The 16953-nt window shown below is 49.0% G+C and overlaps 1 protein-coding gene across 4 annotated transcripts in view; it reads left to right on the forward strand.

Moving 5' to 3' along the window:
• The window catches only part of agrn (agrin), a 538795-nt gene that overhangs the window by 13470 nt on the left and 508372 nt on the right, over window positions 1-16953 (forward strand). For all 4 annotated transcript variants that reach the window (XM_072477973.1, XM_072477974.1, XM_072477975.1 and 1 more), the window contains exon 2: window positions 4415-4676. In XM_072477973.1, coding sequence (XP_072334074.1) covers window positions 4415-4676 — 262 coding nt within the window. The remainder of the gene's footprint in view (window positions 1-4414; window positions 4677-16953) is intronic.

The following is a 16953-nucleotide window of genomic DNA, read 5'->3' on the forward strand; positions in this document are numbered from 1 at the left end:
GCATCGGCAACACTTTGTGGGGGGGGGGCTGTAGAAGGAGGGGGACAAAACTTTTGGATACTACACAGTGCGACCAGGATAAAACCAGTTTTGAAACAAAACCAGGACCCCCCCCCCAGAAGGTTTTTATTTTGCCCATATGAGAAACATATTGCACCGGAAGAGGCTATCGGGCAGTTCTGACTGAGCGGGTGGACCAGAGAAGGGGAGAGAAATCTGGGGTTCCCATTCCTGAACCAAAAAAACAAAAGAGGAAAATGGTCAGCAAGTCGGGCAGCATCCGGGCGGAGAACAATTGAGACCTGCTGGTTGTGGATCCTGACTGAGACCCTACTCCCGATCGCTGGAAGCACAGGGAAAGCTTATGTGGGGCAGGGGCAGGTCTGGTGCGCCATGCCTTCCATTGCCAAATAGGCTGGCACCACATCTATAAGACCGTAAGACGCAAGAGCGGAAGTAGGCCATTCAGCCCATCGAGTCTGCTTTACTATTCAGTGAGATCATGACTGATATGCTCATCTGTCTGTATGATTTTTGCATTACAGTGAGCCTCTCTGCCCCGACTCTGAATAAATGGGGAGTTTGGAACTGAGCAGCCTGACGGAGCGATCGGTCTCATTCTCTTTACAGCCAATAGCACGTGTGCAGGCAGTGGGGTGTGGGACGTGAAACATTGCTGCTTGAAACATGCCTTCCTGCCACTAGAAACCGCGGACCATCGCAGTCAAATGGAAGCAGTGCCAACAATGGTGGTCAGTCTTCAGTGGCAATGGTCCGATTTAGCAACACAAGACACCCACCAGATGGACAGTCTTCAGCCTCTGACACAAGCTCTCGTTTTTTTTGGTCACTGACTCCCTCCCTCTTAGAATCATAGAATTCCTACAGTGCAGGAGGAGGCAATTCGGCCCATTGAGTCTGCACCAACCCTCCGAAAGAACACCCTGCCTAGGCCCCCCCCCCACCTTATCCCCGTAACCCCACCGAAACTTTGGACATTAAGAGGCAATATAGCAGGGCAGCACAGTGGCTCAGTGGTTAGCACTGCTGCCTCACGGCGCCGAGGTCTCAGGTTCGATCCCGGCTCTGGGTCACTGTCCGTGTGGAGTTTGCACATTCTCCCCGTGTCTGCGTGGGTTTCGCCCCCACAACCCAAAGATGTGCAGGGTAGGTGGATTGGCCACGCTAAATTGCCCCTTAATTGCAAAAAAAATGAATTGGGCACTCTAAATTTATATTTAAAAAAAGAGGCAATTTAGCATGGCTAATCCACTTAACCTGCAAATGTTTAGACTGTGGGAGGAAACCGGAGCACCCGGAGGAAACCCACGCAGACACGGGGAGAACGGGCAGACTCAAGACAGTCACCTAAGGTTTTTCCTGACAACTGCTTGAGGCTGTTTGCAGCCTTAGTGTTATATCTATCTCCAGATGAGTTTCTTCATGTTTTCTAAGTTTAGAGTAGCCAATTATTTTTCTTTTCCAATTCAGGGATGGCCAATCCACCTAACCAGCACATCTCTGGGTTGTGGGGGGTGAAACCCACGCAGACATGGGGAGAACATAGAACATAGAATTTACAGTACAGAAGGAGGCTCTTTGGCCCATCGAGACTGCACTGGCCCTTGGAAAGGGAACCCCACTTAAGCCCCAAACCTGCACCCTATCCCCGTAACCCTAGTAACCCCTCTTAACCTTTTTGGACACTAAGGGGCAATTTAGCATGGCCAATCCACCTAACCTGCACATCTTTGGACTGTGGGAGGAAACCAGAGCACCCGGAAGAAACCCATGTGCAAACTCCATGCGGACAGTGACCCAGGGCCGGGATTCGAACCTGGGTCCTCAGCCCCGTAGTCCCAGTGCTAACCACTGCGCCACATGCCGCCCTTCCAGATGAGTTTCAGACCACATATCTGCTCCATTATTCAGACTGCATTTTCCCACATCTGTAACACGCCCCCCGACTCCCTCAGCTTATACGCTGCAGAAACCCTCAACCTTCATCCATGTTTCTGTTATCTCCAGACTCGACTATTCCAACCTATTCATTTAAAAAAAATAAACTTAGAGGGCCCAATTATTTTTTTTCCAATAAAGGGGCAATTTAGCGTGGCCAATCCACCTATCCTGCACATATTTGGGTTGTGGGGGTGAGACCCACGCAGACACTGGGAGAATGTGCAAACTACACACGGGCAGTGACCCTGGGCTGGGATCAAACCCAGGACCACGGCGCCATGAGGCAGCAGTGCTAACCACTGCGCAACCATGCCACCCAATTCTAATTTGTCTCAGTGTCAAATTCTGTTCAATTATGCTCTTGTGAAGTGACTTGGGTTGTTTTATTACATTGAAGGCACTATATAAATGTGGATTGCTGTTTACGCTAAATGATAAACGGCCAAGGAACTAGGTGGAACCATCCCTGGAGCTACAGATTCTGCTCACTGACTATAAATAGGTGGCCCTGTCTTTTGGCTTTGCCAACCAGATCTGGGACTGATATGTAATTTTGGTTCAATTGGAAGCACTTCCTCTCAAGCCAGAGGGTTGTGAGTTCTAGCCACACTCTGGCAGTATGCCACGTACTCTCGGAGCTCCGTTGCAGCACTGAGGGAATGTGCATTGTCGCAGTGGCTGGTCTTTGGGTAGGTATGTGAATCTCCGCCCTCTCCGGTGGAGGCTAAGGATCCCGTGGCACTGTGTGAAGACTGGGAAGGAGTTCTTCCCATATCCTGGCAGACTGATTTCAAATCAGCACTTATCCCATTTGCTGAATTTGGAACCTTGCTGTTGCCAAACTGGCTGCTGCACTTGCTTGCAAAGTAGCAAGTACACTTCCAGATTAATTAATTGGGAGTGAAGCACGCTAGGATATCCTGAAGAGCTGAGAGGTGCGAATATAAAAGTTTGCTTACTTTTTAAAGTGTCTCTGGCAATTTGCCAGGGGCGTTGTGTGCATGGATCAAAAGCCTCCCTCTGCTTAGTGTCTCTCGGTGTGCTTGCCTGTTCTGTTTGTGTTCTCCCTCATTTAAACAGCGGTGTGATGTGATACAGACCTGCGCTGGGTGAATGCTTTCGTGTGGGTTTTATTGTTTAACGTGAAATTGGAAGATTAAGAAGGGAAGAGGGTCGACGTTCTTGGTAGGGGGGGGGGCTGTTGTCATGGCCTAACTTGATATTGGTACCAGTGGGGCCATAAGATCCCGCTAGTGGGATGCACTGGAAAATTCAGCCCTTAGTCGTGCACATTCCCAGATAGTGACTGGGGAAATGATCTTCAAGATGTTGCAACATGGGTAAGAATGAAGAGGCCAGGGAAATGAATTCTAAAGGTCCACTACTAAAGGAAGAGAGATGAGGTGTTCATTCTGCCAATGGACCAGATAATAAAACCAAATTTCTGTATTGGGAACAAGCAGTTTAACAACAGTTTACTGCCATTCAAACATTGCAGCCTTAACAAAGGTTCATGAACTCAGAATGTCCCAAAAAAGTTTTAAAGCCAATCAAGTACTCTTGAATAAAAACGAAACACTGCGGATGCTGGAAATCTGAAATCCAAACGGAAAAAGCTGGGAACACTTGGCTGGTCAGGCAACTACTGCGGCGAGAGAACCAGTACTAATGTCTCAAGTCAATTATGACTCTTCTTCAGAACATATTCCTGGCTTGGGTCACTGTCTGTGCGGAATCTGCACATCCTCCCCGTGTGTGCGTGGGTTTCCTCCGGGTGCTCCGGTTTCCTCCCACAGTCCAAAGATGTGCGGGTTAGGTGGATTGGCCATGGTAAATTGCCCATAGTGTCCAAAATTGCCCTTAGTGTAGGGTGGGGTTACTGGGTTATAGGGATTAGGTGGGGTTACTGGGTTATGGGGATAGGGTGGAGGTTTGGACCTTGGGTAGGGTGCTCTTTCCAAGAGCCGGTGCTGACTCGATGGGCCGAATGGCCTCCTTCTGCACTGTAAATTCTATGTCTATAAAGGACTTTTTGGAGTGTGTATAATGGTGTAGTATAACCAATTTGTACACAGCAGGATCCCAGAAACAGCAGTTTGATAATCATCTGTTGAGTAGAGTTGGTTGAGAGATAAAGGACGCTGGGGAGGGCACCCCTGCTGTTCTTCAAACCCCTGCCTTGAAATCTTGTGCAGCCACTCGAGAGGGCAGGCGGGGTATTGGTTTTAATATCTCATCCGAAAAACGGCACCTCTGACAATGTAGCACTTCCTCAGTCGAGTATCAGGCTAGATTTTGTGCACAGGCCTCTAGAGTGGGACCTGAACCTACAACCATCTCACTCCCAAGGTGAGAATATTTTGCTAACTTAGCCATGGCTCCTTGTGGTCCCTATTTGAATTGTTTGTGTGACGATCTGACTGTTAATCCTGAATTGTGTTGTGTGTTGAAGGTGCGTGTCTGGAGGTACCTGAAAGGCAGAGAGACGGTGAAGAATGAGATCCTCCTGGATGGCGGGAATAAAGTGATGATCTGCGGCTTTGGTGACCCCTTAATCTGTGACAACCAAGTTTCCACGGGCGACACCCGGATTTTCTTCGTCAACGTAGCACCCAAGTCCATGTGGCCGGCTCACAAAAACGAGTTACTGCTCAGCTCTAGCCTCATGAGGATTACCCTTCGAAACCTGGAGGAAGTGGAGAACCACGTGGAAGGTTTGGACTCGTTCATGTGTTTGTTCCTCCTTTTTTGATTCTTCGTGTTTCATTCTTTTCTTCCAACCCTCCTCCCTCCACTTCTCCCTCTTCTCACCTGGATTGCTGATACTGAGGTTGCCTTCTGACAGCCTGGAGCAAGTACTCATCCTTCATGAGGTATTACTTCAGTTGAAAGCAAATGGATTACCGTTGAGAGGTTGTCGAAACAAATCATGTTTCTACTCTTGCAAGTGAAGTGCTTTCAACATCGCAACAGAAACAATAAGGTTCTTTCTAAATTAAATAGGCAGTGAGGTCACCGTTTCTTTATGGAGGTAAATGCTGTCGCCAATTTGCACAGAGGAAGGTCCTAGAATCTGATAAACATCCTGTTAATCCTTTTTTGGTGGTCTTTGAGGGGGGAATGTTCCAATTTCACTCGGTACAGTGGGACCTTTCACCTGAACAGGAGGAAGAGAACTAGTTTTAATGCTTTGCAAAAGGATGACTCCTCTGACAATGTAGCACTCCTTCAGTACTGAAGAATTATCCTCATATATAATACGGTTAAGTCCTTGTGTGTGGGACTTGAAGATGATGTGAAGGTCACGGTGCTAGCAATTGAGCTAAACGGACACGTGCTAATTGACCTCCATGCTTTTGTTTGGGAAGGGGAGATATCTGTTGGTGTTCTTTTTGCTGATTACTATCTGGGGAGCCAGTGCTGGAAATTCTACCCGTGTGGAATTTTGACCGAACCAAACTGGATGTGTTTATCATTCCTCTCTCTGCGGTGCTCCCTGGCGCTCCTGTCGAAGTTCACACACTCAGAATGGCTGTTTTGGGTGGGGAATGAGTGGTTTTCCAGCCTAGACGTACAGGAACGAAGAAAGGGAAGGCAACCTGGACGGAGAGGGATGGAATAGAAATCAAGAAATAAAGTGTAGGTGGTCATAGAATTCCGAAGGCGCAGGCCATTCAGCCCATCGAGTCTGCACTGACCCTCTGAAAGAACACCCTACCTAGGCTCACTTCCCTGCCCTATCCCGTAACCCCATAACCCCGCCTAAACTTGAACACTAAGAGACAATTTAGAAAGGCCAATCCACCTAACCTGCACATCTTTGGACTGTGCCACCAACATTATTGTTATTGTTATTGCCAGTGTTATTGTTTGTAACTGGCCCTAAGAGTGCCAACTCTTGGTTGGAACATTCAGGCCCAAGTACAAGACCGCATGACACTTTGAAACCCAGCCCAGTGGAGAGGTAACACAGTGCCTGCTTTGGTACTGAGACAGAAGGGTTTCTGGTAGCAATACTAACCTCTTACATGAGTTGCTCTCTATTATAGGAGTTCTTGTGGCACAGTGTGTGTAGCTTCTCTGCCACTGAGCCGGAGGCTCCGAGTGCAAGTCCCGCTCCAGGACTTGATGGCCGAGGAAGGTGCGTTCATAACGCAGCAAAAAAGGTTAAGTGTCAAACTGCAAAAATCCTTCCACCACATGCCAATGGGTGGTAGCAAGAGTGGGAGAGACTCCCGGTGAGCCACATGATGGAGACAAGTGTCCCATCACTATCCATAGCTCCAGTGTGTAAAAATGCATACAGCATCTCTGACTCCTTGGAGTGAGTGGTTGCCTTAGCTGGATGGACAGCCAGTGTGAGTCAGATAGGTGCCAACAGTACAGGGTTTGATCACTGTTGTGGAGGGAGTGGATTTGGGACCTGCGTCCTTGCCCGACCCCGGGTGGCGATCACAGCGCTGTGAGTCAGACCTGCTTTCAGGTAGAGAGCCCAAGAAGGATTGGCTCAGTGGTGGGGTGCTCCAACTGGTTAGTGTTTGTGCTGTAGCCCTCATCACTGTCACTGTGAGCATTGAATTAACCGATGAAGTTTTTTAGTTGCAGCCTGTTTTAATGATGCTGATATCTCCCTTTTCTCATTTGTTGATTCTGAACAAAGTGTTTTGAACCTTTGGTGCCAGCTCCGATGGCCACGTAGCAGTTTCCTTTTGTGAGGGAGGCAATGGCAAGCTTCCAAAATGAGTCTAACTCTTCCACTCATTGATCTGGGCACGCACTTCCCCATCGCGCATTCCTGGGCGTTGAGTGGGGTCCATCACTACAGCGCAGGGAGATGAGTCAATTGGGGCCCCCCATTTCTGCCAAGGCAGACAGCAATTCACAGGGCACAGTTTGGAGATTGAAGTCTCGCGATAAAAGGGTAGCAGATCCTGTATTTCCCTCCCCTCGACTCCAAAGTCAGGAACATTTTTAATTCTATTGCACCCAAACTGGTAAAGATTGAGCTCTAGTTAAGACTCACTGCATGAAATAGTGTACTCTGGTATCAGAGACGTTATTAAAAGGAAAACTGTTCCTCAGTTTCTACAGTGGTAAATTCCCAATCTATAGTGACATCATTTTCCGTGACTTTCCACTGGGAAGAAGGGAAAGTGGAAAGAATTTTCCTGCACAGTCTTAATCCTCTCGTTCTGAACAAAATAGCATCTTTCATTAGCACCAAATGAGATCTTCCAAGCACCGATGAGAATCTGGGCCTAGGATTTAACCCTTCTAACTCCTAATGGGAACCCGTGACAGATCAGTGAAGCTGAAAACTTCAAAGAAACACAATTATCTGTGTAAAAGGAAAGGCCAACATAGGTATCATGATCTGAAAACACTTCGCACTCGACAGGTTTCTGTTTGATGTGCTTCTTATTAAGCGACTCAGATTTTGTTGCACAACCCCGGTTTCTGGTTAGGCGGAGTTGGAAAATGGGAAGAAAAGTTCCACGTATTACCATGGTGACCACAGATGTGGCAGGGGAAAACTCATCTCTGTTTGTAGTGTTTGCCACCTGGCACATGTTCTTTTTCAGCTCTGACATTCCTGTTTTAAACTTTCAGTCAATGCGAAATCATGGTGTTGGGGCTGGTTTAGCACAGTGGGCTAAATAGCTGGCTTGTAAAGCAGGCCAAGGCCAGCAGCGCGGGTTCGATTCCCGTACCAGCCGCGCCGAATGTGGCGACTAGGGGCTTTTCACAGTAACTTCATTTGAAGCCTACATGTGACAATAAGTGATTTTCATTTTACGGGGCTGGTTTAGCACAGGGCTAAATTGCTGGCTTAGAAAGCAGACCAAGGTAGGCCAGCAGCACGGTTCAATTCCCGGAACAGCCTCCCCGAACAGGCACTGGAATGTGGCGACTAGGGGCTTTTCTCAGTAACTTCATTTGAAGCCTACTTGTGACAATAAGCGATTTTCATTTCATTTCATTTTGTTAAATTAATTGTCAAACAACACCTATTGTAGTGTGAGCTTGCAGTGCCATGTGATTGTTGGAAAATCTTGCCTGTGAACAGTCGGGAAGTTCAAATTGGCAAAAGGTAAATTTAGGCCTCATATCAGGGGACTCCTGATCGACACAATGATTTCAACCAGGCTATTGGAGGCAAAATCTTAAATTCCTCGATATCCTTCAGACAGACCCTTTCAAACCCACAACCACTACCATCTAGAAGGACAAGGGCAGCAGATACATGGGAACCCCATCACCTGCAAGGTCCCCTCCAAGTCACTCACCACCCCTACTTGGAAATAGATCACCGTTCCTTCACTGTCGCTGGGTTAAAATCCTGGACCTCCCTCTCTAACAGCACTGTGGGTGTACCTACACCGCAGGGACTGCGGCGGTTCAAGAAGGCAGCTCACCACCACCTTCTCTAGGGCAACTATAAATGCTGGCTTAACCAGCCACATCCCGAAAAATTAATTTCTTAAATAATTGTGCATTTACATTCAACGTTTGGATGGCTGGAGCATGAAGTTGGTTGCCAAAATTTTATGTTGTTTAGCTTCCTACATTACAACAGCAACTATGCCTCAAAACATCTTTTGGTTGTTAAGCACTTTGGGACATCGGCGTTTCAAAGCATTATATAAAAGCAAGTTTTTTTTTTCCAAAAAAACCCATGCCCTATAACTCTGGAGCAATGGATGGAAATGTGATGTGTAATTATTATCCTGCTGGGATAAGGTTTTGGTCCTGTAAATAAAGGGGGCCTATTAAGGCATCTGATTTTGAAAATACCTGGAGGAGCTCAATGGGCTGATTGAAGAGGTGGTGAGGGCAGATTTTGCTGTGGATGAATAAGTCAGGCAAGTCTCCCTGATCCCTATCTGCCTGCCATTGCTGATTTGCTACAGTGCTGATGTTTTGTGAGTCATGCAAGCAATGCCGTCTCAATGAAATGTTATGAATGGGTGTGAGCGATTTGTTTCTCTGGCTTGTCAGTGCTACATAGCTGGACGGATTTATTTTCAGGCAAGCTGTCTTGTTACCTTGTTTCATCAGACGGTAGGTGATTATCTTTATTCAGGAATGGGACAGCGTAAATTCCCTAATGAGTCCCTACTTGCCAATGATCCAACTGAAATCCTTGGCAGTTGGTATAGTCTATAGAATTATGCTATATTTATAAAATATGTAGCTGTTTCTCACTATGTATTCTTCTTGAAGTTTTAGTCCTGTAAGATGACTCTGCTTCTATCTCTTCACTCCCTTCTCTTAAGGCATTGACTATGTATCACTATCAACATCCTGGGGGTTACCATTGATCAGAAACTGAAATGGGCTAGCCATATAAATACAATGGCTACAAGAGCAGGTCAAAGGCTAGGAGTCCTGTGGGAAGTAACTCACCCCCTGACTCCCCAAAGCCTGTTCACCATCTACAAGGTACAAGTCAGGAGTGTGATGGAATACTCTCCACTTGCCTGGATGAGTATAGCTCCGACAACACTCAAGAAGCCCAACACCATCCAGGGCAAGGCAGCCGGCTTGATTGGCGCCCCTTCCACAAACATTCATCCCTTCGCCACCGACGCACAGTAGCAGTCATGTGCACCATCTACAAGATGCACTGCAGGAACTCACCAAGGCTCCTTCGGCAGCACCTTCCAAACCCCCGGCCACAACCACCGAGAAGGACAAGAGCAGCAGATACCTGGGAACCCCACCACCTGGAGGCTCCCCTCCAAATCACTCACCATCCTGACTTGGAAATATATCGGCCGTTCCTTCACTGTCGCTGGGGCAAAATCCTGGAACTCCCTCCCTAACAACACGGTGGGTGTACCTACACCTCAGGGACTGCAGAGGTTCAAGAAGGCAGCTCACCACCAACTTCTGATGGGCAACTAGGGCTGGGCAATAAATGTTGGCCTGACCAGCGACGTCCGCATCCTGTAATATTAATTTTAAAATGTCTGGAGTAGAACTTGTGAGGATCCGCTTGTGTGTTGTCCTCTGGATCTTTGCCATTCGATAATGAGCCTGGGCTGTGCCAACCCATCCTCCACTTAGAAGTAGATGTTTTGATGCAGCTGAGTAAGAGCTGTTCACAAACGTTAATGGATTTGAAGAGGGAATGTAATTACTAATGCAAACTGGTAAGAATCTTTATTTCTCAATAAACTCCTACAAATCTTTAAGCACCTTTTCCTCAGGTAGAGGCGCAGCTTTTTGGTGCAGTGTAGTTTCACAAATCTGGGGCGAGATTCTCCGACCCCCCGCCGGGTCGGAGAATCGCCGGGGGCTGGCGTGAATCCCGCCCCCACCGGTTGCCGAATTCTCTGGCACCGGAGATTCGGTGGGGGCGGGAATCGCGCCGCGCCGGTTGGCGGGCCACCCCCCCCCGCGATTCTCCGGCCCGGATGGGCCGAAGTCCCGCTGCTCGGATGCCTGTCCCGCCGGCGTGGATTGAACCACCTCTCTTACCGGCGGGACAAGGCGGCGCGGGCGGGCTCCGGGGTCCTGGGTGCCCCCACGGTGGCCTGGCCCGCGATCGGGGCCCACCGATCCGCGGGTGGGCCTGTGCCGTGGGGGCACTCTTTTCCTTCCGCCTTCGCCACGGTCTCCACCATGGCGGAGGCCCAAGAGACTCTCTCCACTGCGCATGCGCGGGAATGCCGTGAGCGGCCGCTAACGCTCCCGCGCATGTGCCGCCCGGCAATGTCATTTCCGCGCCAGCTGGCGGGGCAACAAAGGCTTTTCTCGCCAGCTGGCGGGGCGGAAATCAGTCTGGCGTGGCCCTAGCGCCTCAAGGTTAGGGCTGGGCCCCCCAAGATGCGGAGGATTCAGCACCTTTGGGGCGGCGCGATGCCCGACTGATTTGTGCCGTTTTTGGCGCCGGTCGGCAGACATCGTGCTGATACCGGAGAATTTCGCCCCTGGTACTTCAACCAAGTGATTCCTTCTTGACCTGAGCGTGGACATTCAGTATAACCAGGAAGAATATTGGGGCGGCAGGGTGGCAAAGTGGTTAGCACTGCTGCCTCCAACCTCTGGTTACTTTCTGTCTGGAGTTTGTACGTTTTCCTCGTGTCTGCATGGGTTTCCTCCAGGTGCTCCGGTTTCCTCCCACAGTCCAGAGATGTGCAGGTTAGGTGGACTGGCCATGCTAAATTAACCCTAAGTTTCTCAACGGTTAGGGAGGGTTACAGGGCTACGCCTACATTGGGCCCAAGTAGGGCGCACTTTTGGAGGGTCAGTGCAGACACGATGGGCCGAACGCCCTTCTTCTGCACTGTAGGAATTCTATGGGCGGGATTCTCCACCCCCCGCCGGGTCGGAGAATCCCCAGGGAATCCTGCCCCGCCGCTCCGACTCCGGCTGCCGTATTCCCCGGTGCCGGTTTTCGGGCGGGGATCACGGCGTGTCGGTCGGGGGCCGTTGGCAGCGCCCCCCCCCCGGCAATAATCTGGGCCCCGATGGGCCGAGCGCCCGTCGGTTCCTGGCCAGTCCCACCGGAGTGAAATGGACATGGTCCCACACGGCCGGACCTGGCTTGTAGGCCAGCTACTGAAGTCCTCAGGGGGATACGGGAGGATCCGGCCCTGGGGGGGGGGGGGGCGGGGGGGGGGGGGGCACGGTGGCCTGGCCCACGGTGGCCTGGCCCACGGTGGCCTGGCCTGCGATCGGTGCCCACCGATTGCGGGCGGGCCTGTACCATGGGGGCTTTCCTTCCTCCCGCGCTGGGCTCTGTGGGGCTCTGCCATGGCCGGCGCGGAGAAGAACCCCCTGCGCATGCGCAGGAAACACGCCGGCGCTTCTGCGCATGCGCCAACTTGCGCCAGTCCTTCGGCGCCGGTTAGCACGACGCCAACCCCTCCGCCGCCGGTCTATCCCCCGTAAGTGCGGAGGATTCCGCAACTTCCGGTTGGACCAACACCGGAGTGGTTCGCGCCGTTCTTGGGGCCGACGCGGCCCACCTCGCCAATTGCGGGAGAATTTTATTATTTCTCGCTGTTTTATTTTCTCTCCTCTTCCGTGATTATGTTGAGGTTGGAGGTGACACATGAGCAGTTTCCAATCAGTGAGTCTTCGCACGGCTGGCCACAACCTGATCACAAATCTGTTTCCTTTCCTTTCCTGGCACCTTGGCTTAACAAATCTGACAGACCTATCTTTTTAGGGTGCAATTGGCTTGGCGCGACGGATGCATCAGAAGCCAAAGGTTCCAGCATGGGCCCCTCATAACATGAAAATGGCTCTGGTCTGTCTCGAGACAAAGGTGGCTACAACTCACAAGGACTTCAATGATTGTAAAATGCTTGGGAGGCAACTTGCGGTCATGAGTGGCGATCTATAAATGCACGTCTTTCCTCTGTTCCTTTTCCTTCCCTCCTTCCCCAGATTTATTTTTTTTAACAGTTTTTAATGAGGTATTTTTGGCATCACGAACAACCACAAAAAAAAATAGAGTGCAAAGAACAGTAATCAAAAAACGGCCGCCGACATCCGTCCCTACCCAGATTTATTTTTTGCCCTGCTGGAGGCTCTTGTACCCCATTGGAGCCACTTTGCTCAGACCAGCGATCACGCCTTGTTGCTACGCACCTTTGCCGCATTTTCAGTTCCACACGAGGCTTGCCGCATCATTTTGGCATATTTGCCCCATTAGCCATCGGGGCATCCGGCGGTGATTTTATTTTTCTTGAGGACCAGAACCGGTTAACTGGAGAAGACGATGGATATAACCACGAACTTGGCACAATGAAGAGGTGCCAGGTGCTTTGGCAGAGAAGTGAAACCGGTCCAATTTTAAAAGTGTAGCGTGGTTTAAATATTGTTGACGGCAGTGGGTGCGGAGCAGGGAAGGAAACACAATATAAAGTGCGAGGTAGCTTTTCTATAATGGGATTTATTTTCCATATTTAAGGTGGACGGTACACGGTCCAGCGGGCGCAGATTTAATGTTTTGGGGGGAATGTGAAGAAGGGCTAGTTTACACATTGAGTGATAATGACTTGGAACTCGCTGCCCGGGAAAGAGTTGGGGCGATCAGCGATTTTGAAAGGAAATTGGATGGGCACTTAAAGAAAGTTTCTAGGGCTACAAGGACAGAGCGATGGTATGGGACTGACAGGACTGCTCTACAGAGAGCTAGCATGGACTCGGCAGGCCAAATGGCCTCCTGTGCCACAAAGACTCTACAATCAGGATTTTAGCCATTGAACCTGCAATGCAGAACGTTGATGGAATATAATTACAAATATTCGGGTGTTAAACAGAACTGAGTGGGTAGTGGGCATTGGTGTTTATAGGGTGCAGGTGTTTCTTGGGGAGCTGAGTGATTGTGTCACCCCAATGCCTCCTGTCTCTCTCTCTCCCCTCTCCCTCACTCTCTCTCTCTCACTGAGATCAACCAATTTAACTGTGGCCACAATATTTTTAGATCTTTGAAACGGAGCAAACCTCCCACATTGCTTCACTGATGAGAAATAGACCGAGAACACCAATACAAGCGGTAACTGAAAGCACACGTGTACCTTCCTGTTTTAAGGTACTCAGTTCCCCCACTCGACAGTGCATTTACCCACTTAACCATTGGCATGCTTCTCCAGAATGAGTAATAGTGTGTGGAGCTGGTGAGTAAATCTCCCCTTTCCCATCCTGTGTTCTGCTGCTTATTTCATGCCCTGTTGAAGAACAGGCATTTAGTAATGGGGTCCGGTCCAAATCTCGCAGCAGAACAATGCTGTGGATTAGTTGAATTTGCTGTAAATCCCTAAGCTAATTGGATGGAAAGTTTGCTTGCTTTGCCCCTGTCTATGCGAAAATAGTTTAAACCAGGGGTGTCTAACCTGATGCCATTAAGCCTCAGCTCTCGGAGTTCAGCCCTTGCAATCATCAGCTAACTCACCCTATTTTTGCTTATAAAAATAGATTCTTTTAAGCCCTCAGTTGTGCTGAGTTACCTGCCGTGTCACGACTATTGATAGGGGAATAAATAAGGCCTGTGCCTTTGTGATTGATCATCTGACTTGTGGCGGGCCAGATTATTTAGCCTGCGCAAGGACTCCGACAGGCAGCCGAATATTTCTTCTTAACCGGCTTGGCCTCATTTGACGTGAGTGAACATAGAACATAGAACATTACAGCGCAGTACAGGCCCTTCGGCCCTCGATGTTGCGCCGACCTGTGAAACCACTCTAAAGCCCATCTACACTATTCCCTATCGTCCATATGTCTATCCAATGACCATTTGAATACCCTTAGTGTTGGCGAGTCCACTACTGTTGCAGGCAGGGCATTCCACACCCTTACTACTCTCTGAGTAAAGAACCTACCTCTGACATCTGTCTTATATCTATCTCCCCTCAATTTAAAGCTATGCCCCCTCATGCTAGACATCACCATCCGAGGAAAAAGGCTCTCACTGTCCACCCTATCCAATCCTCTGATCATCTTGTATGCCTCAATTAAGTCACCTCTTAACCTTCTTCTCTCTAATGAAAACAGCCTCAAGTCCCTCAGCCTTTCCTCATAAGATCTTCCCTCCATACCAGGCAACATTCTGGTAAATCTCCTCTGCACCCTTTCCAATGCTTCCACATCCTTCCTATAATGCGGCGACCAAAATTGCACGCAATACTTCAAATGCGGCCGCACCAGAGCTTTGTACAGCTGCAACATGACCTCATGGCTCCGAAACTCAATCCCTCTACCAATAAAAGCTAACACACCGTACGCCTTCTTAACAACCCTCTCAACCTGAATGGCAACTTTCAGGGATCTATGTACATGGACACCGAGATCTCTCTGCTCATCCACACTGCCAAGAATCTTACCATTAGCCCAGTACTCTGTCTTCCTGTTATTCCTTCCAAAATGAATCACCTCACACTTTTCTGCATTAAACTCCATTTGCCACCTCTCAGCCCAGCGCTGCAGCTTATCTATGTCCCTCTGTAACTTGTAACATCCTTCTGCACTGTCCACAACTTCACCAACTTTAGTGTCATCTGCAAATTTACTCACCCATCCTTCTACGCCCTCCTCCAGGTCATTTATAAAAATGACAAACATCAGTGGCTCCAAAACAGATCCTTGTGGAACACCATTAGTAACTGGACTCCAGTCTGAACACTTCCCATCAACCACCACCCTTTGTCTTCTTCCAGCTAGCCAATTTCTGATCCAAACAGCGAAATCTCCCTGAATCCCATGCTTCCGTATTTTCTGCAGTAGCCTACCATGGGGAACCTTATCAAACGCTTTACTGAAATCCATATACACCACATCAACTGCTTTACCCTCATCCACCTGTTTGGTCACCTTCTCAAAGAACTCAATAAGGTTTGTGAGGTACGACCTACCCTTCACGAAACCGTGTTGACTATGTCTAATCAAATTATTCCTTTCCAGATGATTATACACCCTATCTCTTTATAAACCTTTCCAAGATTTTGCCCACAACAGAAGTAAGGCTCACTGGTCTACAGTTACCGGGGTTGTCTCTATTCCCCTTCTTGAACAAGGGGACAACATTTGCTATCCTCCAGTCTTCTGCCACTATTCCCGTTGACAAAGATGACTTAAAGATCAAAGCCAAAGGCTCAGCAATCTCCTCCCTAGCTTCCCAGAGAATCCTAGGATAAATTCCATCCGGCCCAGGGGACTTATCTATTTTCACCCTTTCCAGAATTGTTAACACTTCCTCCTTATCAACCTCAAGCCCTTCTAGTCTAGTAGCCTGAATTTCAGTATTCTCCTCGACAACATTGCATTTTTCCTGTGTGAATACTGACGAAAAATATTCATTTAGCACCTCTCCTATCTCCTCGGACACCAAGCACAACTTCCCACTACTGTCCTTGACTGACCCTACTCTTACCCTAGTCATTCTTTTGTTCCTGAAATATCTATAGATAGCTTTAGGGTTATCCTTGATCCTACCTGCCAAAGACTTCTCATGTCCCCTCCTGGTTCTTCTTAGCTCTCTCTTTAGGTCTTTCCTCGCTAACTTGTAACTCTCAAGCACCCTTACTGAACCTTCATGTCTCATCTTTACATAAGCCTCCTTCTTCCTCTTGACAAGTGTTTTGACTGCCTTAGTAAACCACGGTTCCCTTGCTCGACCACTTCCTCCCTGCCTGACAGGCACATACTTATCAAGGACACACAGTAGCTGTTCCTTGAACAAGCTCCACATTTCCATTGTGCCCATCCCCTGCAGTTTTCCTCTCCATCTGATGCAACCTAAGTCTTGCCTCATCGCATCATAATTGCCTTTCCCCCAGTGGACCTGTAGATTTAGTGATACTGCCTCATTTGATGCATAAGCCCGAAATGGGAATGCTTAAAAAACGCAACTCGAGATAGAGTCATGAAAGTGTGGCCAAGAGGGCTGAATGGTGGGCGGTTGTGCAGCACATGAAGATGGCAGCACCCTGAGGTGTCTTTACATTGCTCAGTGTGTGACTCCCAGCTTCCAATACTCCAGGTTGCGAGCTATCTTTGAACAATGGGGTAATAAAAGGCCACACCATGAAAACAGGTTCCGTGTTTCTGGAATTTTCCAATTTTCTTTGCTCGAAGTGCTGTCTCGGGCGAGAAAGGCATTTCCCAGACATGACCCCCTCCTCCTGGAGCCTGTACTCACCTGTGCGTCCCCGGCGGGTACTGTTCACATCGGGTGTACCGGGTGTACATCATGGGTGACCTGTCGTGATTCACGTCACACTCCGACATGATTGGATGCCCTACACGTGTTTGGGGGGGGGGGGTACAATTGAGCGAGGGAATCCCGCCGGCGTGGAAGCTGGTTTGATTCTCCCACTTTATTCCCCATCCCTCTGCTGTTCCTGTCCCCCCACCCGGAAAATTGGGGTGGAAAATCCTCCCCAAAGTCTTTCAGATTAGAGCGAAAGAGAGACCAGGGTTGAGTTCCTGTCCTGAGACAGTAAAACTATTGAAACTGAAAATTGGTGCACTTCTCCT

Source organism: Scyliorhinus torazame, chromosome 16, assembly GCF_047496885.1.
Source record: "Scyliorhinus torazame isolate Kashiwa2021f chromosome 16, sScyTor2.1, whole genome shotgun sequence".
In the NCBI taxonomy this organism is placed as follows: Eukaryota; Metazoa; Chordata; class Chondrichthyes; order Carcharhiniformes; family Scyliorhinidae; genus Scyliorhinus; species Scyliorhinus torazame.